This window comes from Urocitellus parryii, chromosome 12 (assembly GCF_045843805.1).
Source record: "Urocitellus parryii isolate mUroPar1 chromosome 12, mUroPar1.hap1, whole genome shotgun sequence".
NCBI lineage: Eukaryota > Metazoa > Chordata > Mammalia > Rodentia > Sciuridae > Urocitellus > Urocitellus parryii.
This window is the reverse complement of record NC_135542.1, coordinates 78,381,364-78,409,107: the sequence shown is the minus strand read 5'-3', so window position 1 is coordinate 78,409,107 and position 27,744 is coordinate 78,381,364. Positions and strand designations below refer to the sequence as shown.

General features: G+C 33.0%; 1 protein-coding gene across 3 annotated transcripts in view; it reads right to left on the bottom strand.

Moving 5' to 3' along the window:
* Vrk2 (VRK serine/threonine kinase 2) overlaps positions 1–27,744 on the bottom strand; it is a 100,972-nt gene that overhangs the window by 55,330 nt on the left and 17,898 nt on the right. For 2 of the 3 annotated variants that reach the window (XM_026408787.2, XM_026408789.2), the window contains exons 3-7: positions 14,704–14,753; positions 13,932–14,001; positions 12,514–12,601; positions 9,734–9,839; positions 8,201–8,293 (exon numbers count right to left, since the gene is read on the bottom strand). In XM_026408787.2, coding sequence (XP_026264572.1) covers positions 8,201–8,293; positions 9,734–9,839; positions 12,514–12,601; positions 13,932–14,001; positions 14,704–14,753 — 407 coding nt within the window. The remainder of the gene's footprint in view (positions 1–8,200; positions 8,294–9,733; positions 9,840–12,513; positions 12,602–13,931; positions 14,002–14,703; positions 14,754–27,744) is intronic. The other variant, XM_026408788.2, reaches the window with a different exon arrangement.

Below are 27,744 nucleotides of genomic sequence, written 5' to 3'. Positions count from 1 at the left end.
ATTTAGAAGATCCAAAAATTCTACCAGAAAAATTCTAGAATAAATGAATTCAGTGAAGTAGCAGGATATAAAATCAACATCATTAAATCAAATGTGTTCCTATATATCAGTGATGATTCCCTGAAAAGAAATAAGGAAAACTACTCCACTCACAATAGCCTCAAAAAAATAAATACATGGGAATCAATCTAACATTACAGGTGAAGGACTTGTGGTGAGCCATTTCTGTGAACTGTGGCCGCCATTACAAGATGGCGCTGGTTTCCCCTGTAGTCTGTGACAAACAACTCCTTATCAGAATGAGTTGACACGCTGTGACTTGGCACCCTATGAGAAAAGTCCACGTAGCAGTTGTGCATTGGGGCTTTATCTGCTTTATTAAGGCTGGGGCACACGGGAGGAGTATTCGAGAGAGAAACAAGCTAAAAGACATATCTAAACAAAGGCCTGAATAAACTGCTAAAGGAAGAATCCTATGTCGTGTTTCCTTTGCTGGCGAGGGGTCGTGGCACTTCTACAATGAAAACTACAGAACATTAAAGAAAGAAATAAAGAAGACCTTAGAAGACGGAAAGATCTCCTTTGTTCTTGGATGGGCAGAATTAATATTGTCAAAATGACCACACTACCAAAGTGTTATACAGATTTAATTAAATTCCTATTAAAATCCTAATGACATTCTTCATAGAAATAGAAAAAACAATCATCAAATATATTTGAAAAATAAGAGACCCAGAATAGTCAAAGCAATCCTTAACAAGAAAAGTGAAGCAGAATGTATAACAATACCAGAACTTAAACTATACTACAGAACTATAGTAACAAAAACAGCATGGTATTGGCACCAAAATAGAAACGTAGACCAATGGTACTGAACAGAAGACACAGAGACAAACCAACATAAATAAAATTATTGCATACTAGACAAAGACACCAAAAACATTCATTGGAGAAAAGAGAGCCTTTTCAACAAAAGGTACTGGGAAAACTGAAAATCCACATGTAGCAAAATGAAATTAAACCCCCTATCTCTCACTCTGCATGAAACTCAATTCAAAATGAATCAAAGACACAGGCCCTAAAACAGAGACCCTGTGCCCAAAAGAAGACAAAGTAGACCCAAATCTTCACCATGTCCACTTAGGAACTGACTTCCTCAACAAGACTTCTAAAATGCAAGAAATAAAATCAAGAATCAATAATTGGGATAGATTCAAATGAAAAAGTTTCTTCTCAGACCAGGAAACAATCAATAATGTGAAGAGTGAGTCTACAGAATGGGAGAAAATCTTTATCACTTTATCACATGGCCCTCAGGCATTAATCTCCAGGATATACAAAGAACTCAAAAAACTTAACACCAATAAAACAAATAACCCAATCAATAAATGGAGTAAGGAAATGAACACACTTCATAGAAGAAGACATATAATCAATCAACAAATATGTGAGAAAACGTTCAACATCACTAGCAATTAGAGAAATGCAAATCAAAACCAAGATTTCACCTCACTTCAGTCAGAATGGCAGTTTATTATCAAGAATACAAGGAACAATAACTGTTGGCAAGGGTGTGGGGGAAAAGGTACACTCTCACATTGCTGGTGGGACTACAAATTAGTACAACCATTATAGAAAGTAGAATGGAGATTCCTCAGAAAACTTGGAATGGAACCACTATTTGACTCAGTTATCCCACTTCTTGGTTTATACCCGAAGGACTAAAAATCAGCATACTACACTGTTGCAGCCACATCAATATTTATAGCAGCTCAACTCACAATAGCTAAACTATGGAACCAATCTAGGTATCCTTCAACAGATGAGTGGATAAAGAAAATGTGGTATATATACACAATGGAACATTACTCACCTTAAGGAAAAATGAAATTATGACATTCACGGGTAAATAGATGGAACTGGAGAAAATTATGTTAACTGAAATAAGCCAATCCCCAAAATACAAAGGCAGATGCTAATTCAAAATAAGAGTGTGGGGGCTAGGGAAGAATAAGAGGTACTCTGAATTAGGTAGAGTGGAGTGAAGGGAGGTTAGAGGATAGGGGAGTATGAAGGATAGTAGAAAGAATCTGACATTATTACCCAATGTGCATATATGATTACACAACTGCTGTGATTCTACAATATGTACAACAAGAATGAGAAATTATACTCCATATATGTATGATGTGTCAAAATGAATTCTACTGTCATGAATAACTAATTAGAACAAATTTAAAAAGAAATCTCACACACACACACACATATAAAAAGTAATTATTATGAATGTTTTAGATTCAGAGGAATTAACCTTGTCCAAAATGGTTCTTTCAATGATGAAAATGCATACTTCCATAATCAAGAAATATTTTTAAAAATTAAAATAAAGAAAAAATAAATCAGATCCTCTTTTCAAGATGACAAAAAAGAAATAAAAGGGTAAAATTAAGAGCATATGAAAACATAATAAAGGCAAAATCAGAAATAAATGTGATAGAAAAGGAGATATATTTTGTTAATTAATCAAAATACATTTGTTAAAAATTTAACAAAATGACTATTAGCCATTTTTAAGATGACAGCAGAAAGGGATTAAAAAAAAAAAGAAATAATCATTGAAGCAGAAGAAATTTTAGTTCTGCTGAATGCGGTGGTGCACACCTACAATCCCAGTGGCATGGGAGGCTGACGCAAGTTCCTTGTCTCAAAATAGAAAACAAAAAGGGCTGGTGATGTGGTTCAGTGCATAAGTGCTACTGTGTTCAATCCCTGGTACCAAAAGTAAAAGAAATGTTAGTCATTAGAAACTATGCTGCACACCACCAAACAAATAAATTTGAAAAATTTAGATAAAATAGATAATTACTAAACTTACCAACTAGATAAAGAGTTTAAACAACCAATTTTCACAGGAAAAATAAAGAATCCCAAAGAACTACCTCACAGAAAAGCAACATAATCAGATGGTTTCACATTCAAAGACCAAGATGGGTCCAATCTGACAAACAGTTCTAGAACATAGAAAATGAAGCAAAATCTCCAAATCTTCTTTATAAAAAAAGTTCAATGTGATACAAAATCTGAAATAACAAAAAACTGAAAATTATAGTCCAATATCACTTATGAATAGAAGGTTAAACATAAAGTATTAGCAAACATACTTCAGGTGCCATATTAAGTAAATACTATGGTACAACAACTTGAGATGTATTCCTATAACATGAGTTCAATATTAGAAGTGGGTTAAATGTTAATATACTACACCATATTAATATATCTGACAGGAAGAGATTGTTGTTTCTATAGATGCTACACAAGCCTTTTTAAAAACTCAATATCCATTCCATAAAACTAAACTATAATAAAGAATATAGGAAATGATGGTTATATCCTTAACTTTATGAACACACAAACACACACTCTTATATAACATACTCAGATATATATTCACACACAAGTAGACAAACCTTAATCCTAAAGCCAGCATCACACTTAATAGGATAACACTCCGTGCATTTGCACTAATATAAGGAAGAGACAACAAAGATCATTCACTTCACTACTATTTAGTACAGTACTATAGATTATTACATAGCAATTAGATAAGAAAAGTCAATTAGAAATATAAGAATTAGAAAGGAAAATTATCTCTATTTGCATATGATGATAGTTTCCTAACAAAACTAGTAAATAATTACTAAATTACAACTAACAAAAGAATTCAGTAAACTGACAGAATATTAAATTAATGTGCAGAGGGCTGGAGATGTGGCTCAAGCGGTAGCGCGCTCGCCTGGCATGCGTGCGGCCCGGGTTCGATCCTCAGCACCACATACAAAGATGTTGTGTCTGCCAATAACTAAAAAAAATAAATAAATATTAAAAAATTTTCTCTCTCTCTCTTTCAAAAAAAAATTTTAAAAAAATGTGCAGAAATCAAAGCTTCATATACACAAACAAAAATCAGAAAACATTACAATATAGTAAAAGCACAATGGCAATACCCACAAAAATATAATATTTAGAAATAATTGTAACAAAAATTGGGAATGCTAAAGAATTATAGACATTATATATGGGAAAATTCCAAAGCAGCATAGTCAAAACAATTTTGAAGAAAACAAAAAAATGAAGTTGGAAGATTCATACTACTTAATTTCTTTTTGGGGTGGGTGGGTGCTGAGGATTGAACTCAGGGGCACTCAACCACTGAGCCACGTCCCTAGTCCTATTTTGTATTTCATTTAGATACAGGGCCTCACTGAGTTGCTGCTTAGTGCTTCACTATTGGGGAGGCTGTCTTTGAACCATCCCCCTGCCTCAGCCTCCCGAGCCGCTGGGATTACAGGTGTGGGCCATCATGCTTGGCCCTTTCTCCTTGCATACATATGTCCAGTTGTTCCATTATCATATGTTGAAGTGAGTATCTTTTCCCCAGTGAATTGCTGTGGGATTTTGATCGAAAATAACTTGACCATATACATATGGATCAATTTCTGAATTTTCTCTGTTCCAGTGCCATATAGCTGGAGTTGCACTCTCTTGATTAATGTAGCTGCATAGTCTTGAAATATATATGCAAGTAGAAAAAAGAACAAACTTTAACCCTTACTTTACACCAGACATGAAAGTTAAATTGAAATGTACCTGGAGCCTAATGCAAAAATTCTAGAAAAGTTCTTCAAGAAAATGTATGTGAAAATATTTATGATGATGGCTTAGGACATAATAAGCGCAAATCACAAAAGAAATCATAAACCAGACTTCATCAAAAAAAATCTGCTTTTTGAGAGACATTGATAATGAAAAGATAGATGCATAAAATATCTGCAAAACAAATATCTGATAAACTATAAAATATAAATATCTACAACTAAGAAGAGAAACCAATTTAAAATGGACGTAGTCACCAAAGAAAATATATGAATGGCATATAAGCACATGAAATTTTCTCAGTATCATTAGTCACTAGAGATGACTGATGCGAATTTAAACTACTATATATGACTAATACCCACTATAATGGCTAAAATTTAGAAAATTAACAAAAAGAAAAAAGTGTAGCAAATGGAATTATCGCACACTGCTTGATGGGAATTATAAAATAGCACAATGGCTCCAGAAAATACTGTAGCAGTTTCTAAGTTAAACAAACATTACAGGACCCAGAAATTCCAGTTATTTACCCAAAAGAAATTTACAGGAGTCTGCACAAAAACCTATACATGGATGCTAAGTGTATAGTCATTTCATTCATAACTATCAAAAACACAACCCACATGTCCACAGATAAAGAAATTGTAATTTCCAATCAAATACTAGCCAGCAATTAAAAGGAATGAACTCTAAGGATAAATTTCCAAAGCATTATGTTAAGTGAAAGAAGAGAAACATAAGAGAGTATATACTTTACAATCCCATTTATGTAACCTTCCTGGAAATATAAAAATATAAGTGTAGAAATCATTGCTGGGGGTGGGGCCAAGAGAAGGGGACTGACAGCAAAAGGAAATGAAAGAACTTTTGGGAATGAAAAAAAAAATGTTCTGTTAACTTGATGGTGGTGGTGGTGGTTACATGGTATGTATGCGTTAAAACATATCAAACTGTACATTTTAAAGAGTGAATTTTACTGTTTGTAAATTATAACTCGATAAACCTAACCTTTAAAAGTATGCTGACTTTTTAAAGGCTTCTAATATAGATTGCCAAACTGTCCTTCCATTAACTTAATTTATTCATCTATTACCATTAAATTTACATTCTCCCCCAGCATTCTACAAGTGCCTGCACCCTCCCAAGTCTCAATGTTATCAGAATATTATTATTTCAGACTTCTCCCATGTATAAAACCTTTAAAAATGTTGCCTTACTGCTCAGGTCTCCTATCTTTTACTTACAGTAAAGATGACTTTTTTTCACTGTGTTCTATCTGTTCATTTCTTTTGATCATTGCTTTATGTAACTATTTGGTATCCTTCTTATTAACTTGTTTTGGGAAGGGTACTGGGGATTGAACTCTAGGACACTTGATCACTGAGCCACATCTCCAGGTCTATTCTGCATTTTATTTATAGACAGGGTCTCACTGAGTTGCTTAGTGCCTCTCTTTTGCTGAGGCTAGCTTTGAACTCTTGATCCTCCAGCCTCAGCCTCCCAAGTTGCTGGGATTACAGGCATGTGCCATTGCATCCACCTCTGAACTTTTTTAGTGTGTGCTAGATATTCTCAATATTTGTCATATGTATATTTCCAAGTTTCTTATTTACTTTTCCCCCAACATATAGACATCATCAGATTTCAAACTATCAATATCTTCTGTTGAGACCTTTTTTTTTTTTGCATTTTTATTTAGAAGTTTCTTTACACATGCAAAGGTCAATTAAATATGGATTTTTTCCTCTAAATTTTTACAGACATAATACTTAACTCTTTAAACCTGAGCTGATACAATGAATATTAGTTACATGTAACCATTTAAATAATTTAAAATTAAGTTAAATTCAAATTTTAGTTTAGTCAAATAGGCCACATTTGTAAAATAAACTTTAGAGAAGTTCTTGATTCAATTTATGTAAATTTTGAGCAATTAAAGTAAAAATGAGTGGAAAGTACAGTGAGTTCCCACATACCTCTAGATTGTAGACAGAGCCTTCCCACCATCAATATCCCTCACCAGAATGGTGTGTTTTTGTAACCTCAAGTCCACAGTTTACACAGGTTCACTCTTGGCTTACACTCTATGGGCCTTCATAAAGAAATACTGACATGCATCTACCACTGTGGTCTACAGCAGAGTTTCACTGCTCTAAAAACTAACTCTTCTTTTGCCTGTTTATCCTTCCTTCACTTCAACCACTGATCCTTTACTGTCTTCATAGTTATACCTTTTTTCAGCAACATCAAATAATTTAACTATTCAGTATACAGCCATTTCAGACTTACTGTTTTTTATGTATTAATGTGCACTTAAATTTTCAAACTTTGATAGTGTCTTTTTAGCACTAAATAATGTTCCATTGTCTGGGTGTATCCAGTCCTCTGGATACTTGGATGCTTCCAAGTATCAACCAGTATGAATAAAACTATTATAAGCATCTGTGTGTGGGTTTTTTGTGTGGACAAATGTTTTCAATTCCTTTAAGTAAATATAGAGAAGCATAATTACTAGAAGGTATGGTTGGAGTTTTCATTTCCTAACAAAGAGTAAAAATGCAGAGGCTACACCATTTTGCATTATCATGGGAAATAATCATTGGAAATAAAAGAGAGTGTCTTTTGCTCCACACACTTGCCAGCAGATGGTATTGTACTAGCCACATTTCAAGAACTTAACAGCCACAGTTCTTAATGGTGACCATATTGGAGAAACACAGCACAATTCAATCATAAATGAAAGCTCTAACAGAAAACCTTCTCTATTTAAAACTTTTCCTTTTTCTTTTTTGTAGGTGGGGGAGTACCACGGATTGAACTCAGGGGCACTCAACCACTGAGCCACATCCCCAGCCCTATTTTGTATTTTAGTTAGAGACAGGGTCTCACTGAGTTGCTTAGCGCCTCGACATTGCTGAGGCTGGCTTTGATCCGGTGATCCTCCTGTCTCAGCCTCTGGAGCTTCTGGGATTACAGACATGCACCATCACACCTGGCCTCTACTTAAAACTTAACTGATTATACAATAAGAGAAGAAAACCTTTTACTGGGTAAAAGTTTCCCCAACAGTACTATGGATTGAACTCAGAGCCTTGTGCATACTACATAAGTACTCTACCATTGAGCTACATTTCCAGCCCTTTTGAAGATAGGGTCTCATTAAATTGCTAAGGTTGGCCTTGAACTTGAGATTTTCCTATTAGAGCCTCTTGAGTAGCTGGGATTACAGGTATATGCCACTGCACCCAGCTCTCACTGGAATTTGATAGTCCTTTGTTTATATTTATTTAGAAATTCAGATTTCTGCTTAGCCACTTCTTAACTATGTGCCCATTAATAAATGATTTAACCCCTCTGACTCTCAGTTTCCTTATCCTAATTACTCATTAGTTTGGTGCAAGGATTAAATTAGATAAGCAAGGTAAGATAGATTAAAACATTCATCATTTTAGGCCTTCATTTGTAAACTCTAGTGGGTTGAGTTTGTTTTTATAGTTTCAATACAGTATACTTACTAAAAGCAAAGGCTTAACACTTTATTTACCTGATGTGGATTTTTATAACCCAAAAGTAGATTGGCTGCTTTTATATCACCATGAACATATTCATTTTCATGTATATATTCCAGTACATCCAGCTGTGAAAGAAACAGATAACATAAGGTCATACAGTTATTTAGAACTCCTGATCAACTTGGACATTTTAAATACAGATTAACATTTTATATTAATGATGACAAAATGATATACTTCAAAATTATTGGTTAATTATCCTAAAATATCATAATTTCTGATTGCTCATTAGGTAAAAAAATTCAACAACATGATCCTCAAGTAGCAAATGTTTTAACTGAACCTCTGATGAAAAAACAAAACAAAACAAAACAGAATTCAGCAATGGTTTTGCTCTAGTGAGCCCAATGGCTAAACGGCACTGCACTAATAAGAAAAACAGCATAAAATCAGAGATCTACAGTGAAATAATGATGAAGACCACTTCTTACCCAAGCAGTAATTATATAAGTAAACCTTGGGGAAGTCAAAACAAAATATCATGCCCATAAGTATTCATCCTCTATGCAATAATAGAAAATTTCCGAGCTTCATCTTTAAAGCCCTTTGCCCTTCCATGTTACAGAACCTAATGCTCGATAAACATTTACTGGTTTAGCAGGAAATCCTTGAGTTCTATCTGTTACATCCAATTTTGGCATGAGTAATTTCATTCTATGTAAAATGGAAAAAAAGGCTTGGTGTACTGGTGCGTACCTGTAATCGAATCTATTTGGGAGGCTGAAGCAGGATGATCACAAGTTTGAGACCAGTCTGGGCAACTTGGTAAAACCCTGTCTCAAAATAATACATAAGGGCTTGGGTACAGCTCATTGGTAGAGTACTCCTGTTTAATCTTCAGTATAAACAAACAAATAAATGAATGAAAAAAATAGAATGAGACTTGAACAAGCTAAATACAAACAAGATAAAACAAATATATGGTATAAACAAGGGTATGCATGTGTGTTACAAAGATTTCATTGCTTCTTATTTAGCAAAAAAAAAATATATATATATAAGTGTGTGTGTATGTGTGTATGTATGTATGTGTATATATATATATATATAAATATATAAAATCCATCACCACAACTAATTATTGCCACCATCCGCAACTCATACTAAAAACTTTAATAACTTTAATGCACCTCCCATATCATCATATTTAGGATGCAAAATAATATATTTGGCCATAGTTTGCATTGTTATAAATTCAAATGACAAATGAGAGGTTATTCTTAAAGTAATGTAAACTTGTACTGATATGTAAAACAAAACTACAAGGAGAAAAAGACTATAGCACCAATACCTAATAGTGTTTGCAGGATCAAACAGCACACATTCTGTCATTTACAGAGCCCATTGTTATCAATTTTACCAAAATAGCCTCTACTCTCAATAATTGACATTTCTAGGGCAATAATCCTTCATTTTCTGATAATTCCACAAAGGGCAAAGATTTGTATTTGTAACAAGTAAATAATACAAAAATGGAACATGTGAAATAAGTCATTCTTTCTTACCATTCTGATACCCAGGTGCAGGACAGTTGACTTTTTAAAAGTACCCTTCTGGTCTGAGATCTTCTGTAAATCTATTCCTAGTCTTTCCATTACCATAAATCTGTAACTATAAGAAAGAGACATCACAAAGAGATCTCCACGAGATTATAATGCTTGAAGCTGTCTATTAATAAATGTGAAACAAGGAAAAATGCCTCCAACCTAAGAACCAAAAATGATGCAATCTGCACCTTAGAGAATAAATGCACATTAACAATCCTGTTGGTCTTTTGCAAAAAGATACTTCTCAGTACTTTCTTTGCTGTTAGTTTTGTAGTCAAAGAGAATGCTGTACTGAATCATTCATATTCCTTTAGATAATGAAAAGGGAATGGTCTTTTTAAATTAGATAGTCCTAAGTTTAATTCATTTTAATTCCATCAACTTCTTGCCATATAGCCCTGAACAAATTATGGGTGCATACATAAAATGTTATCTATATTTGTTTGTTGACCTTATAAAAATCATATTTGCTTCCCCATACATTCATAAACATGTCTTTTTTTAAAGTGCAGTTGTATGAGTTCTTTTCTGTTCAGCATATTCCACCCCTTATCTTCCTTTTGCGTACATACCCACATTAGCCCCATTCTGCACCTATCTATGCATACACACACATACACGAAGAACATTTGGATTTGTGTTTTATAAAAATGTGATCTTATCACATGAACTTTCTCTACACTAATTATTTAAATAGTATCTCATATACATCCTTCCAAGTCAACTGGTATAGCTCTGACTTCTTCAACAGGATGCATATTGCACAATATGAATGTATCATGCTTCACTAAGCCATTCAGTCCCCTATTGGCAGTCTTTCACTTAGTTTCATGATCATTTGTTTCTCATTTTTTAAAAAATATTTTTAGTTGTTGATGGACCTTATTTACTTATTAATTTATATGTGGTGCTGAGAATTGAACCCAGTGCCTCACACATGATAGGCAGCTCTCTACCACTGAGCCACAACCTCAATCCCTCATTTTGTTTTTATTTATAGTGTTTAAAGATAATCTGAACAAAGTACTGACATCTGTTCCTATTTTCTCATCTGTGAAATAAAAATAATATCACCTATTTAAAAAGGCTATTCAAAGGACAAAATGAGATATATGAAATTCTGGGCATGAAATGAATATATAACAAATGACATTGCTTTACTTTTTTTCTATTAATGAATTATTTATATATGATGACTTTCATATTGGGTGTCTTTAAAGATATTTCTAGAAATTCTTTGTTGTACTCTCTTAAAGAGATGGAGACTGAATCTCCTCTCATATCATTTGAACCTAGGTGACTTGTTTTAAGCAAAGGCAATACAGCTGCTGTAACAGGTTATCATTTTTAGGGTTAGATTATAGAAAGACCATAATTTCAGTGTAGATGCACCCTCTTGCATATGGTCTCTTTCCCTTTTAATCACTTGCTCTAGGGGAAACCAACTGCCATTTCTTTTTAACACCCACATAGCTTATGCAGAAATCTACAAGGTCAGGAAGCAAGGCCTGCAAACCATCACATGACTAAAGTTAAGAGCAGATCTTCTTGGATCTGCCAAAGGCATTTGAGTGACCTTGGAAGCAGACACTTCCTCAATCCATGCTTGATATAACTGCAGCCTGGCGGAGAGCTGACTATATTATATTCTCAAGCGAGTCCCTGAGAGTTCCTTCAGATAAGTCACTTGCAGATTCCTGACCCACAGAAACAAATATATTGTAAGTGTATTACTATAAGAAACTATGTTTTGCTACACAACAGATAACTAGTAAATACCATAAAGAATAGTTATTTAATAACCCAATTAATAAATGGACAAAGGAACTGAATAGGCACTTCACAGAAGAAACAAAACTGATCAACAAATATATGAAAAAATATTCCACATCTCTAGCAATTAGAGAAATGCAAATTAAAACCACACTGAGATTTCATCTCACTCTAGTCAGAATGGCAATTATCAAGAATACAAGTAACAATAAAGATTGGTGAGGATGTGGGGGGAAAAGGTACATTCACACATTGCTGGTGGGACTGTGAATTCTTACAACCACTATGGAAAGTAGTAGGGAGATTCCTCTGAAAACCTGTAATGGAACCACCATTTGATCCAGTTATCCCACTCCTCAGTTTGTACCTGAAGGACTTAAAAATCAATATACTACAGTGACCCAGCCACATAAATGTTTATAGCAGCTCAATTCACAATAGCTTAAACTATGGAACCAACCTAGGTGCCCTTCAACAGATGAATGGATAAATAAAGTGTGGTTTTATATATATATATATAATATATATATATATATATATATACACACACACACATACACACACACACACACACACACACACACACACATATACAATGGAATATTACTCAGTCGTAAAAAAAGAATGACGTTATGACTTTTACCAGTAAATTGATGGATCTATAAGCCAATCCCCCAAATCCAAAGGTCAAATGTTCTCTTTGATATGTGGATGCTAACACACAACAAGGTAGGGAGGAGGAGAAGAACAGTAGTACATTAGACAAAGGGAATGAAGCGAAGGGAGGGGTGACAGAATAGGAAAGACAGTAGAATCAATCTGACTTAACTTTCCTGTATACGTATATGAATGTACAACAGTGAATCTCCATATCATATACAATCACAAGACTAGGATCCTAATTAGAATAAGTAGTACTCTGGTCTTGTATAAAAGATTATAATAATATTTTAAATTCCTTTTACCTTCTCCCCTGGAATTCAGTCAGACCAGTTCCATAAAACAAAGGAATTCCTAAATAATCAAGCTGTTTGAGTTCTATCCACTTTTTGACTGCAAAGACAAACAAGAAAAATTATTCACATTATATTTTCAACCTTTGTGTACATGCTAAGACTCACAGAGCTAACAAAATAGTATTTTTATTTTAAAATAAAAATTTTAAAATAAATATACCTGTCTATAATGAGTTCAAAATGTTATCAGTGTAATACAAAAAATGTAGACATGAAATCAATAGTAAGAAGTTAGAGTCTTCAAAATACATTGGTATTATATTCACAAATATTTCTATTTATGAAAAAATCATTTTCTTATGTACTAAATTTCTAAACATTACACCTGTTAACTTCCAAAGGCTCAGTACTGACATGGCTTTTTTTTTTCCTCCTTATTGCTTGTACTTTAAAATCTAAAATCATGATATTCCAAGCAATAAGAATTGGACAGAAAAATCATCTTATTCTGAAACTATAATATAGAAAATTTTCTATTAAACTTAGTTTACAAAAAAAATCAAATTGATTTAAAGAATCAGGTGGCTTAATCATGTTTTCACTTTTCTACCATATGTGTTTCATGTTTAAGACAGCTCTACCGATAAACAATCAAGTTTAATGGATTCTATTTGTCACTCTGACAGAGTTTAAGCAGTTAGTAAGGACTACAATCTTAATGTTTAACAGGCTTTTTAAGGAAAACAAAGTTAATTATTTAGGCCAGACCTATCATTCCTTTACTTAAGCATAAGGTAAAGAACTTTAGCCATACAAGTGATTATCCCTATCAAATTCCTTAATGTTTTACTTAGCCTAACTATGATATATATTGTTTTAAAAATGCTTTATCCTTCTTCTCTGCTCATTCTCATTTTACATTGAAATTCTTTAACTGGCATATGATATACAACTCTAATTAATTTCCCAACATTGAAGTTTCAAATATTTTCTTAACATTTAATCATTTCCAGACACCTATTCTAATCCATTTTACAACCAATCTTTTGTATATATGTCTACTGCCTATTTTAATGTCTTTTTCTATATATCCTTCCTATCCAAATTGTTCTTCATAAAAAAATAATTTCATTTTACTATCTTTTATACTTAGAGAACTCTTGGTAGCTTTGATCAACAACTCAACATTTTATGTTAAGTAGTAGAAACAATTTAGACTTAAAATATATAACCCATTATGTATGCCATATCAAGATTTGTATACCATCTGTCTTGCTTTTATATGTTATAACAGTTAACTGTATCACTTTACAATAAAATTTCTTACAGAAAAGAATTTTCCAGAAGGCCAGAAAAAGACCAAAATATTAACACTCACTTTAGCAAGTACATATATGGAAGTAGCTTGCTTGGCTAATTTTACTTACTACAGTCTTTTTTTGCAGCTCTCTGATAAAATTTAAGTTCTGAAAATAACGGGCCATTTTCTTGATATTCCTATGAAAGAAAAGAAACATTAATTTTACTAGGAAAAAATATCCTAGAGATAGAATTGATATTTCAATTGTGAAAATGTAAGTACACATATGTAATACATTATAGTACCTGAATCATTTTTTATAAAACTCAGGCACCAGATTTCCACTAAAAATCTCAGAAAACACTAAATAAACTTGAAGAATCTCATTTTTAAACAACATATTGTACTTCTATCCCAATATAGTCTTACACATGAAAGTAGCCTTATGGAAAGCACTTACTAAAAGCACTGAGAGCTGCATACATAAATATAACATACACACTGAGTAACTACACGTACATCAGTGCGGACAGCTGGAAACTACCCTGGTGGTTCACTCATACATGACACCTTTACCAAATGTCTACTGGGCTATATTCATTGTAGTAGGCATGGGGCACACATACAGAAATGAAACTTTATGCCTGCCTTTAAGGACCTTATGTCCAGAGGAGGGGAAAAAGAGGGAGAACAGATTGCTGAAGAAGACATCAGGATGATGGATGGTATTCCATAACAATGGTTCTCCAGTAGTAGCATGTTAATAATGTGAAAATATAACATTAGGTTATTGATATGTAAATTGTAAGAAAAATTAAGATGAGAAACTTTTACAAAAATAAAGCAAAGAGGAAAAATGTCAAATATGTGTAAAACACAAATTTAAGAGCAATACTTACCACTTTTATAACATGTTTTGCATCTCTGTCTGGTTTGTTTGTGGGGAAAGCTGCAGAAAAAATAAATAAATGAATGAATGATTGTTGCTGCCAGTGACGGAATATCTAACATAGCCCATAGACTGTGCTATGTACTTACATATACTAGTTTATTGTATCCTCCCAACAACCTCCTATGGTAGTGCTAGGTATCACCTTTGCCTTACACAGGGTGCTACAAAGGTTTGAGAAGTTGAACAACTTTCTCACTAAGGAGGAACAGATTGGAGACTGAAATTTAAATCTGTCTTGACACCAGAACCCACACTTCTTAATATTCACAATACTAAAGCATGGGGAAAAAAGATGACATTAGTCACATAGATCTAAAATGTAGGGGGAAATGTTTTCTAGATGTATAGCATTAAACTCAATAGATGATGTGTAGTGAAATCCATTGATTGGTTCAATTTCACTAAATGAGAAACAATGATAATTCAGAAATGAATTGATTCATTTTAAATAGATATTTGAAAAAATTTCAACCTGACAAAATCCTAGAACAGATCAGGTTAAAATGAGAATAAAGTCTTTTAAAATCAGCTTCTGACTCAGCAATCAAAGCATTCCCACATTTAAGAATATGTATCATCTAATATAAGTTTATTTCTATTTCAATTTGTCTTCATTTTATTCTTTTCCATTTGTAATTTCAGAAATATTTTCTATTTTTGAAAAATCTAGTGTTCAAATATATCAATTCTTTCCTCTATATTATCTACATGATTAAAAGATCAATATGCTTTCAAATCTCTATAATTTTATATGTATACTCGACCTTCAATAGATGAATGGATTAAAAAATGTGGCATTTATACACAATGGAGTATTACTCTGCATTAAAAAATGACAAAATCATAGAATTTGGAGGGAAATGGGTGGCATTAGAGCAGATTATGCTAAGTGAAACTAGTCAATCTTTAAAAAACAAATGCCAAATGACTCCTTTGATATAAGGGGAGTAACCAAGGACAGGGTAGGGACGAAGAGCTTGAGAAGAAGATTAACATTAAACAGGGATGAGAGGTGGGAGGGAAAGGGAGTGAGAAGGGAAATCGCATGGAAATGGAAGGTGATCCTCAGGGTTATACAAAATTACATATAAGAGGAAAGGAGGGGTAAGACAAGATAATACAAGTGGAAGAAATGATTTACAGTAGAGGGGGTAGAGAGAGAAAAGGGGAGGGGAGGGGAGGGGAGGGGAGGGGAGGAGGGATAACGGGGTAAAATTGGGAGTTCATAACCCACTTGAAATATGATGTATTAAGAACTATGTAATGTTTTGAACGACCAACAATAAAAAAAAATTTTATATGTATATTTATTTGTATTGTAGAAGTCATTTTGTCTTCCATTCTTTTATCCACCCTTCATCCATTTATCCCTTCACACATCAATGAGCTAATATTTACTGGGAAGCCAAAATATGCTAGGCACCACGTCAAGTGTTAGTTAGGATAATGTTCTAAAGAGAAAGAAAAAAAGGTGACCTAGTATTGAAACTCAGTACTTAGATAACATGCTGTAGCTATAGTTTCAGTATGTTTATTAAAATTCTGTGTTCTCTACTAATATTTTTCTTTCTTTTCCTTCTAAATCTATCAACAATTTTGTCAACTAGTAATGCTCATGTTAAACAAAAAAATAACAATTTTTATAAAATATAAATTGTACATTATAGTCCAGTGAACTCATGCTCAGTTTTCTTACCCATCCTCCAAAGGTTTTGATGTTATCAATACTGTAATAGATGATATTAAATATAAACTCTAAGCCTAAGCTTCTTTATAGTAAAAAGAAACTAATTTATATCAGTTAAGATTCCCTTCTCATCTTCATTTATGTAATGGTATTTCATTTTCACCTGTTCAGTAGTTCTAAGGGAACAGCTGAAAGAGGGGATTATACAGATGTAAAAAGACAACTGAAGAAAGCAAATGGAGGGGAGGAGGCCTGATGCTTTATGGAAAAGGGCTGAGAAAACCTTTTTGTCCCATTGCATGATGAATTTTTCTACTGGTGTGGTGCCCAAGCCTAGAAGAAATGGCCCTTCCCCAGCTCTTGTCCACTTAGAACAGTATCCACTCCAGACAAATGCCTCTGCTTCTTGAGGAGGGTGGTAGAAACCTCCAGCCTTCTTTCTAAAAGCAAGTGACCATAGCAGCAAATAAATCTTGACGTCCAACAGAAAAGTATGAACGGAAAATGGGGATTTCAGCTAGATAAATAACTTATCATGTCACCACTGCAAAAGATATCAGACCAGTCCAAGGTCATACTTCTGGCTGATTTCAATCAGTACATTCCCATCACTTTATAAACTACATCTACTTTTCACATTATTTTACATGAACATGACTATGTGTTAACACATATCTGAAACATCCCCATACCCGTTATTTGATGGCTGCACACAGCCTTAATAAACTTCCAGGTTATACTGGAAGCCTCAATCTAAGATCAATTGACTAAAATGTTTACAGAGACGTATATTTCATATGAACAAACAGGTTGCTCCAGTTACCAGGGAACACTCTTTACATGAGAATAATCAGTCAGTTAATTAAGGGAGTATTTATTTTCTACTATAAGCCAAGCCCCATTCAAGCTAGTAAAATTAAATAATGACAAAAAACAATCATGACATCTACTTTTGCAGTCTAGGGGAGAAATCGGACATTAGTCAGCTACTTGCATACCAATGAAAAACTGCAACCTCAGATAAAGCAGACTGGAAACATTGACAAAAACAATGTACAATGTAGGAACAAAGGTATCAAAGTCCCATAATATCCTTTTATTATCCAGAAAAGCAGAGATACTGATTAGATTCATGGTTAATGCCAGCAAGTACACTGAATTTTGAAGGGTAAGCATTAAAATAACAGAAATAAAGGTCAAAACTTCAAAACCAGTAGAGAAAAAAGTATACCTAGACAACTTAGTAAACAGAAAATTAAGGGTTAAAAATTGAAATAGAAATTTATCAAAAACACATAATGATAATACCTGGGTAAGTCTATTTTTAGTCACACATTTTTGCACACTTTAACACCTCTGATGCATGAATACCTCTGATAACTGATGAGACTATATAGTTGGTGTTGACCACACAGCAGTTATAACATAGCTGTCATTGCTTGAACACTGACAAAGTCAATCCTAGATGTCTATTTGTCTTCACTTCAACTGAGTCATGTACATAGCTGAAAATTATAGCTGAAAGTATTAAGTTTAACTGTCATTGATAATGATTTGACATTAAGAAAAACTACTGTGCATGTAGAAAAGTTAACTAGCGCAAAAACAGCAGTGGGGCATAAATCTGATATTAGTGAAAAAATGTTCATTAAGTTTTGACTGCAATAACTGAGTGCTCTGAGTTCCACATGTGACTACTGCTGAAAAAGGATAGAATATATATTTTAAAAACTAAAACAACCCCAGGAAAGAATAATACAACAGAAATAATCTTTCTGTTAGATCACTATAAAAGGAATGATCTAACAGAAAGACGATAATTATGAACTTGAAATAAATATCTAGTAATGTAGTTTCAAAATATATAAATCTAAAGCTAACATAATTACAGGGAAATATTAATGACATAATGACAAAAATAATGGAAAAATTTAAAACAACTGCATAATAAATAGGCAAACAGAAATAGATTGAAACCATGCAATGAAAAGTTTTTCTCCAGAAGCCAGATTAGAAAACATTAATGATTAAAGAACATACATTTTTCTCAATCAAACATGCAATAGTCGTTTTCAATTGTCTATATTCTTACCCAGAAAGCAAGGTTCAGCAAATAAGAATAAATGTCAAAAAGAAGAAAAAGAGGAAGAGGAAGAGGAAGAAGAAGAAAAAGAAGAAGAAAAGTCATTAAGGCTGTATTCTCTGACCATAATGAATGGTTTATTAGGCAAAAGAGAAATCACAATAGAAATTAGACAATATATGGGAATAAGTAATAGTAAAAATATATCTAAACTAATTAAGGTAGTTAAAATGCTTATTACTTGTCTTCCTTAGCTAGCATGTAAACTTCACAAAGACAGACATATTATGCTTTATTAAGATGTATCCCAAGCACCTAGGTACAGATGTCTAGTTAGGCATCCATTAAATATTTGTAAATAAATTAATGAATGCAAGTTAGAAATTTAAAGCATTAAACATTATTTTAAGAAAACTGAAAAATAAGCTCAGTAGCAAATATTAATAACTTAAAAATGGAAGATATGAACAGAAATTAATTAAAATCAAAACCAAAAAGCTAAAAAGGCCTAAAGAAATAATCTCCCAGTAGAAATGAGCACATCTAGTGCTAGAAATGTGGTTTCTAAATACCATTTCCAATAAAATGAAGGAGAGCTACTTGGAGAAATGGCTGATTCCATGTTGGGCAAGAAAAATACACACATAAAATACATGAAATACATAGTGATAGTAATGAACTTTAACCCATAGAAAAATAAATATCCATTAACCTCAATGATGTAAATAACTGACCAAATGAATAGATAAAAACTGACAGATAAAACAGTTCTACCCTGCAGTTGAAATTCAATTAATAAATGTAGGAGTAATGATAAAAATAGAAATCACTTTGGGTACACACCACAATAATAACTGTGGCAAGCAAAAGTCATTAATGGATGCTAAAACAAATAAATGGAAGATACAAAGGAAAATATTTACTTGCTCTCAATATTTCTTCCCACAAGATATTTGTTGTAAATGGAAAATACTACCAAAGATGAGAAGCCCGGGAAATTAACAAAATGACCTGAGAAAATCTGGTCAAAGAAAGAACAAAACTATGTGGCCAGCTGTCACTTCTGCTTAAAACATAGGAACAGCCTGGGAATTTACAGAACCCATTCTAATTCTCTTTCAAAACGAAGGAGGGACAACAAATCCTATGTGATGATACAAATCTTATAGCAGTAGCAATAGAACGGATGTCTCTATAGTATGCTGTGGCAGTGCAGAGGACTCTAATACATTTAAGACATACATTTTCAATAGGGACAAGAATAAAAAGTTCTGGAGAACTACCAAAGAATATGAAAAAACAGGTGGCAGTGAGGGAATCTCCCGGTGGATTGCCCTGCTCTGATTATTCTATAAGTATTTTATCATTTCAGGGTAGTTACTTTTTTGGGCCAAATTAAGTCACTTCTAATTCTTTTTTTTTTGGGGGGGGGAATAGTTAAAGGAGGTGAGAAAATGAGGGAAAACATTAAAAATATGAGTTCTTTGAGGCCTAACTTGATCTTCTCTAAGATACAGAGGAATAATTCATCTACAGAGACTGAGGTAGAAGACAGGAACTCTTTAGAAAGGACTTTCCACTCAATTAGGATTTAGTGTGGAAAGTCCTGAAGACTATGATCAATTCAAAATTTAACAAACCAAAACTTATGTAGGAGAAATCATGATTCAGTAAACAGATAGGATGGTCTAGATTCTACCTATTATTTGTCCTCTATATTCTAAACTATTTACACTAAAATATATGAAATCTATAAAGCAAATATTTAAATAAATAATATCTTAGAAAAAGTGTCAAGCTCACAAAAGCTCTTTATGAATCTGAAATTTAAAAGTTATAAAATTTGAATGTAAAAATGAGAACCAAGATTTCTCCTTTAAAAGTTATGAAGAAAAGTTGTTCAACAGAAAAGAAAGCAAAATATTATAAATCCAAGAAATTTTGGAAAATATAATAAATATTATCACTAATAAATTTTAAATAGGAGGAAAAACAATATCCAAGAAAATAAATATATAATTTATCAAAAATAGCTCAGAAAATAAAAGAAATTAAGTAGCAATATAATCACTGTAAGAAATCGAAATAATTTTTAAAAATAGACAATCTTACTAAAAGTAGCTATAAACCTGTAAAAAAAAATAGCAGTTAATTGAAGACATATATATATAGCAGGTATTTATTTTTCAGTTGTAGTTGGAAACAATATCTCTATTCTATTTACTTTTTTTAACGTGGTGCTGAAGATTGAACCCAGGGCCTCCACACACCCTAGGCGAGCACTCTACTGCTGAGCCACAACCCCAGCCCATAATTGATAGTGGAATGAGATGGACATCATTACCCTAAGTACATGTGTATGAAGTCATAAATGGTGTGACTCTACTTTGTGTACAACCAGAGATATGAAAAATTGTGCTCTATAGGTATAATATGAATTGTAATGCATTCTGCTGTCATATATAACAAATTTTTAAAAAAGATACATTCCATGTTTGTATAAATATGTCAAAATATAGTTAACTGTCTAAAAAGAACAAATAAAAAATAAATTTTAAAAAGAAGTAAATTGAGGTTTCCACTGTTGATAAAAGAGCTTAAAGTTCCTCATTCCTGCTTTCACAAGAAAAGAAAAACTGTATTTCCTGGATCCATCAGAGAATTAAGATTACAGACAAAGCAACATCTAACAACTAGGGGAAAACAAATGAATACAGAGAATAACAGCTTACTGGGACAGAGTTTATATCCAGGAGCCCCACCAGGCTCTCAAAGTGAAGATCAGAGCCAGTCTGGTTTCCAGTAGGCAAAGGGGAAATTACCTTGCCAGAGCCTAATCAACACGAGATAAGGGAATTAACTAATTCTAACCATCTCTAGCCTTCTCATCTCACCTAAATGGGAGAGAGGGAGTTGATAAACACTGGTAAATATCACATCCTAGGGTCATAGACTGAGTAAGAGATAAGCTCTTATTCTGAGTTTATAAAATGCCTTCAATTCTCCCACACCTTGCACCACATCAACAGCCAATCTACCTTGCAAGAAATGTTAAATTCTTCAGAAAGGAAAATAATATTAGGTATTGTGGTTTGGATCTGGAATGTCGCCCAAAAGCTCCTGTGTTGAAAGCATGGTCCCCAGTGCAACAAGGTGGGGCTTTTAGGCAGTGACTAGATCATGAGGACTGAATGGACAAGAAGGTGGGATCTACTGGAGGAAAGAGGTCCCTGTGGGCATGCCCTAGAAAGAATTTATCTTCTCTCAGGCTCCCCACTTTCCCTCTCTCTTTGCTTCCCACCTGCCAAGAACTGAGCAGCTTTCCTCCACCACGATGTTTCCTCCTTGGAGCCAACCAACTATGGATTGAATCCTCTGAAACCACGAGCCAAAATAAATCTTTCCTCCTGTAAGTTGTTCTTGTCAGATATTTTGGTTATAGTGATGCAAATTTGACTAATATATTATAGGTCAGATATTCAAATCTACATAAATAAATAAACCATGCTAGAGAAGGAATAAATTAATATAAAATTTTAAAATGTTTTTCTTATTTTAGTTTGTAAAGTGTTCCAAATAATAATAGCAATATTGTAATAACTTATAGGAAGTGAAATAGATTCAGGCAGAGGAAGAGAAAAGGTATAAGTGGGTATCTGCACTAATTGGGAAATTGTATATTGTTATGAGAAAGTAGACTTAGACTAGGTGAAAATATATACTGCAAACTCTAGAGAAACCACTAAAAGTTTTTTAAAGAAGCATAATTGATATGCCAAGAAAGGAGAGAAAATAATTGATATACCAAAAAAGGAGAGAAAATAAAATTATATAAAATGCTTAATTAAAATTAGAGAAGGCAAAAAAAGGAAAGAATTTTTAAAAACAAAGAACAACCAGAAAACAGTTCCAAATATAGTAGATATGAATCTAAATATATAAATAATCACTTTAAATGTGAATGGTCTAAATATGCCAATTAAAAGACAGAGATTGGCAGAGTAGATAAGAAGAAGACTCAAGACCCAACTATATGTTGTTACAAAAATAAAAACAAAGACAAACAAACAAGATCTAGCTTCATGAAACTCATTTTAAAAACAAATACACAGATAGATTAAGGTAAAGGATAAAGACATACCATGCTAACAAATCAAAAGAATTGGAGTAGCCATATTAATTTCAAACAAAGCAGATATTAGAACTTGGAAAATAATCAGGGATAAAGAGAGACATTATACAATGATAAAGAAGTCAAATCTTAAGAGAAGATTTAATAATCCTTAATATATAGGTACTACCAAAGAACATTAAAATACATGAAGCAAAAACTAAGAAAACTGCAAGTAGAAAAAGACAAATCCATTGTTATAGTTGGAGACTTAAACACCCCTCTATCTGTAAATTGACAGAGCCAACAGGCAGAAAATCAGTAAGAACATAGTTGAACTGACAGCACCATCAATCAATAAATTTAACTGACATTTATAGAATACTATATCCAACAACAGCAGAATACAGATTCTTATCAAGTTCACATTGTATGTTCACCAAAACAGAATATTCTGGGCCAAAAAATACATCTTAACAAGTTTAAGAGAATAGAAATGACACAAAATATGTTCTCAGATGACAATAAAAATAAACTAAAAACCAATAAATAACTCAAAGTCAGACAGAAAAACCCCAAAATATTTAAACAATACATTTCTAAATAACAAATGGACTACAAAATAAAAACCCCAAGGAAAAATTAAAAATGCTTTAAACTAAATGAAATGAAAATGCAATTTTTCAAAATTTATGGCATAGGGCAGGGGGCATATCTCAGTGATATAATGCATGCTTAACATGTCTGAGGACTTGAGTTCAATACCTAGCAACAAAAGAAAGTAAGTTAGTTCAATTTTGCTCAATATGATAGCATCTGCCTTTAATTCCTGCTACTCAGGAGGCTGGGCCAGGAGGATCACTTGAACCTAGGAGTTTGAGACCATCTCAAACACACACACACAAATACACACACAATTTATGGAATGCTTCGTAAGCAATGCTTACATGGAAATTTATAGCACTGAACATGGATATTAGAGTAGAAGAGCTAAAATCAATCATCTAAGCTTTTTCTTTGAGAACCTAAAGAACAATATGAGAAGGAAACAAAAGAAACAAAAATTTCCATGTAAAAATCAATTATATTGAAAAGAGAAAAGTAATGCAAAAAAAAAAATCAAAAGCCAGTTCTTCAAAAAGATCAAAACTTTAAATATCTAAGCAAGGCTGACCAAGACAAAATGAAGAAGATGCATTGTACTAATATCAGAAATTACTTAAGGACCACTGCTATCAATCTTGGATATTAAGAGAATAAAATGGAAAAAATGTGTATGACAATCGGTGCTCACAAACTTGACATTTATGTGAAATGTACCAATTCCTTGAATAACAAAATCTAAAAAATCCACACAAGGAGAAATTATTTAAGTAGCCACATATTTATTAAAGAAACCAAATCAATAATAATCTTCTATATAGAAAGCATCAGACCTAAACAGGTTGTAAAATTCAATTTAAATGTTGAAACATTTTAATAAGATACGACACCATTTCTTTATAATTTTTCTGAGAAAACAGATGCAAAAAAAAACATTTCCTTATTCTGTGAAACCAGCATCACCCAAATACCAAAGCATCTAAAGATATTGCAAGAAAGGAAAACTCTATATCAATATCTCTCATAAATATTGATGCAACAATCCTCAACAAAATATTAGAACTGGACATCCAGATGCCAAAAAAAGAAAAAAAAAATATATATATATATAGATGCTAACTTTACAAAAAAATTAACTTGAAGTGAATAACAGATCTAAATGTAAAGTGAAAAACTATAAAACATCTAGAGGATAACACAGGTGAAAATTTAGGTGATGGAGGGTAATTTTTTTATATATATAATAACAAAAATGTAATCTATATAAGAAAAATTGATAAATTGTACTTCACTGATATTAAAAATTCCTGCCATGAAAGATACTATTTAAAAAAAAGAAATCACAATCTTCATGAAAATATCTAGAAAACACATGTCTGATAAAAGGCATATCAAAAATATACAAAGTTCTCTTATAACTCAACAATTGAAAATGAACTAATTTAAAAAATAGGGAAAAGATTTAATATACTTCCCCAAAGATATTAAGGTGTCAAATAAATAAGAAAGATGCTCAAGATCAAATCAACAGAAATTCACAAATTACAACAATGAGATACAACCATCCATCTGTGAGAATGCTGAAATCTAAAGCACTGACAATGACAAACGTTGGCAGGAGGATTTGGAGCAAGAGAAACTCACATTTGTTGCTGCAGGGAATATAAAATGGTATAGCCACTTAGGAAGGAGTTTAGCAGTTTCGTACAAAGCTGAACTGTCTTACTATATGATCCTGGAGTTAAGTATATACCCAAATTGGTTAAAATATTGCTACATAAAAATCTGCACATGAATATTTATGTCTGATTTACTTACAACTGACCAAAACTGGAAACAATCCAGATATTCGGGTGAGTGGATAAACTGTGGTATATCTATGTAATGGAATACTATTTAACAATAAAAAGAAATGCTCTACCAACCATAAAACGACAAGGAAGAACTTTAAATGCTTATTGCACAGTGAAAAAAAGCCTGTCTGAAAAGGTTACATACTGTTTGATTCCAATTATATGCCACTTTGAAAAAGGCAAAACCATAAAAGACAGGAAAAAAAATTAGTGCTTACCAGGTTCACTTATTTCCCCTAGTGGTGGGGATAGAACCCAGGGCTTGGTGTATGCTGGGCAAGTGCTCTACCATTGAGCTACACTCCCAATCCTCATCAAGGGTTAATAGGAAGGGAGAAAAAGACTAAAAGGTGGAGCCCAGGCAATTGCAGAGCAGTAAAACTACTTCCATATGATACTGTAATGGTGAATACATGACATTATACATTTGCACAAACGCATAAAACTATATAATAAAAGAAGTGAACACTAAATTATGTACCTTCGTGAGAAATAACGTATTTATATTAGTTCATTAATACTGTAATAAATATAGCACACTAATTCAATATGCTCTTCATAAGATAAACTGACAATGGAGTGGGGCGAGGGGAGGGGTCTGTACAGGTATTCAGTTTTAACTGCTCAATTTCCTGTAAACCTAAAACTGCTCTAAATAATAGAGTCCCCTAATTAAAAATAATATATGATAGAAGGTTCAATGTGAAAAAAAGGTCAGAATTTAAGTAGCTGCGAATCTGCAGCAGATGTCCCATTTATTTTCCCTCTGGTATCTGTCAGTTGGAATTCAAAGAACACCAAAACTTAGAAGTTGGCATCACTGCAAATAGATCTTCAGGAAAATCCCTCTTATTAAGGTTGGAAGAGGGAAATGAGTCTTAAAACATGCAGAGAGCATGGAAATTTCTGTTTTCCTTTTTTCCTTAGTTCACTCCCATTATAGTGCCTGAGCAATTATGTGGTGATACAGGGACCCAGAGACTCAAAACTGAAGGAGGAGAATCTTCCCTTCCATTTAGATAAGCTAGGACCCCCCCCCCAAAGGAGGGTGATCCAATTTCTTTTTTTCTATATACCTTTTTACCACTCGCCCCAGATACAGGTTACACAGGACAGGATATATAAAGGCCCAGCTTTCTAGTAACAGAACCTGAAAAGGAGAGCCCTGAGATCCACTAAGTACCAAGGAGAACATAAAGGGAGAAGGACTCAGGAGAGTGACCACAAAAAGTTGTGTTGAACTCCTGGGCTCACTCTCATGCTGTGCACAAGTGAAGCTAACACTAAATAGCATGTGAATTTCAAAGAGTCAACTACAGGATAGGCCACTGGCCAAGTTCCAATCTGGTCACTAAGTGGAACACACAAGGGACCAACTTGAGTAACACTTTTGGTATTGAAAACTGAACCAACATCATCTCCCAAATTATGAAAGATCTGTCAGAACTTGAGTCCTGAATATAACCAGGACAACTGCCTGCTAAGAGAAAATATTGATATTCGATGTTAGAAATAAACAAGAACCAAATCTGCTAACATAATATTCAACATATCCATGATGTAGCCAAAAAGCACTAGGTATAAGAACAACAACAACAAAAAAGCCCATGAGAATAAAATCAACAGACTACCAAGGCCAAAATGACAGAGATGTTGAAACAATCTGACAAAGACTTTAAAAACAGCTACTATAAAAATGTTCCACTAAGATAAAATGAATGAAAGAATAGAACAAGCAGCAAAGACACAGAAAATACAAGGAAGAATCAAATGACACTTTTGGAAGTGGAAAGTATATAACCAAAAATCTGTCTTTAGTTCCAAAGTGGGTTCAATACAATTATGGAGATGACACATGAAAAAGTTACTAAACTTGGTGACAAATCAATAGAAATTATCCAACCTGAACAGAGAGAAAAAATATGGAAAAAACTGAACAGGGAGAGCCTTAGAAACTTGAAGGCAATAATAAAACATCAAACATTTGGAGTCACAGAGAAGAGAAGTGATACTGAAAAATTACTTGATGGAAAATCATCCCAAGTTTTATGTACACATAAACCTACAGACTGAAAAATTTCAGAAAATTTCTCCAAAAGAGTAAACACAGAAAATCATTGCCCAGATACATCACAGTTACATTGCTGAGAGCAAAAAAACAAGAGAAATCATGAAAGAAGCTAGAGCAAAACAGTACATTATCTACAGAGGACAATGACTCAAATGACTGCAGATTGCTCATCAGAAATCACAAAGTGGGAAGTGCTGGGAAAAAAAAAATTCAACCTCATATCCACCAAAAATGCCCTAAGAAAAGGAAGACACTGAGAAAACAGGGATATTATACAAGGAAACTATATGCTATTGGGAATAAAAGAAGAGAAAATGTGGTATATATCTGGAAAATGTAATCAATATATGTATCTCTTCGGTTTAAAATGTATTTGAAAGTAGAAGCAAAAATGAAAACATGAATTGATTTAATTTTTTATGAATACAAACATAAGAACAGAACAACTATAACATAAAAATTTGTGGAATGCAGCCAAAGCAGGGCTTACAGGAAGAAAATAAGCAAAAACCAATGAAACTGGAAACAGAAAAACAATAGAGTAAATTGATGAAACCAAGTACTATTTCTTTGACATGGT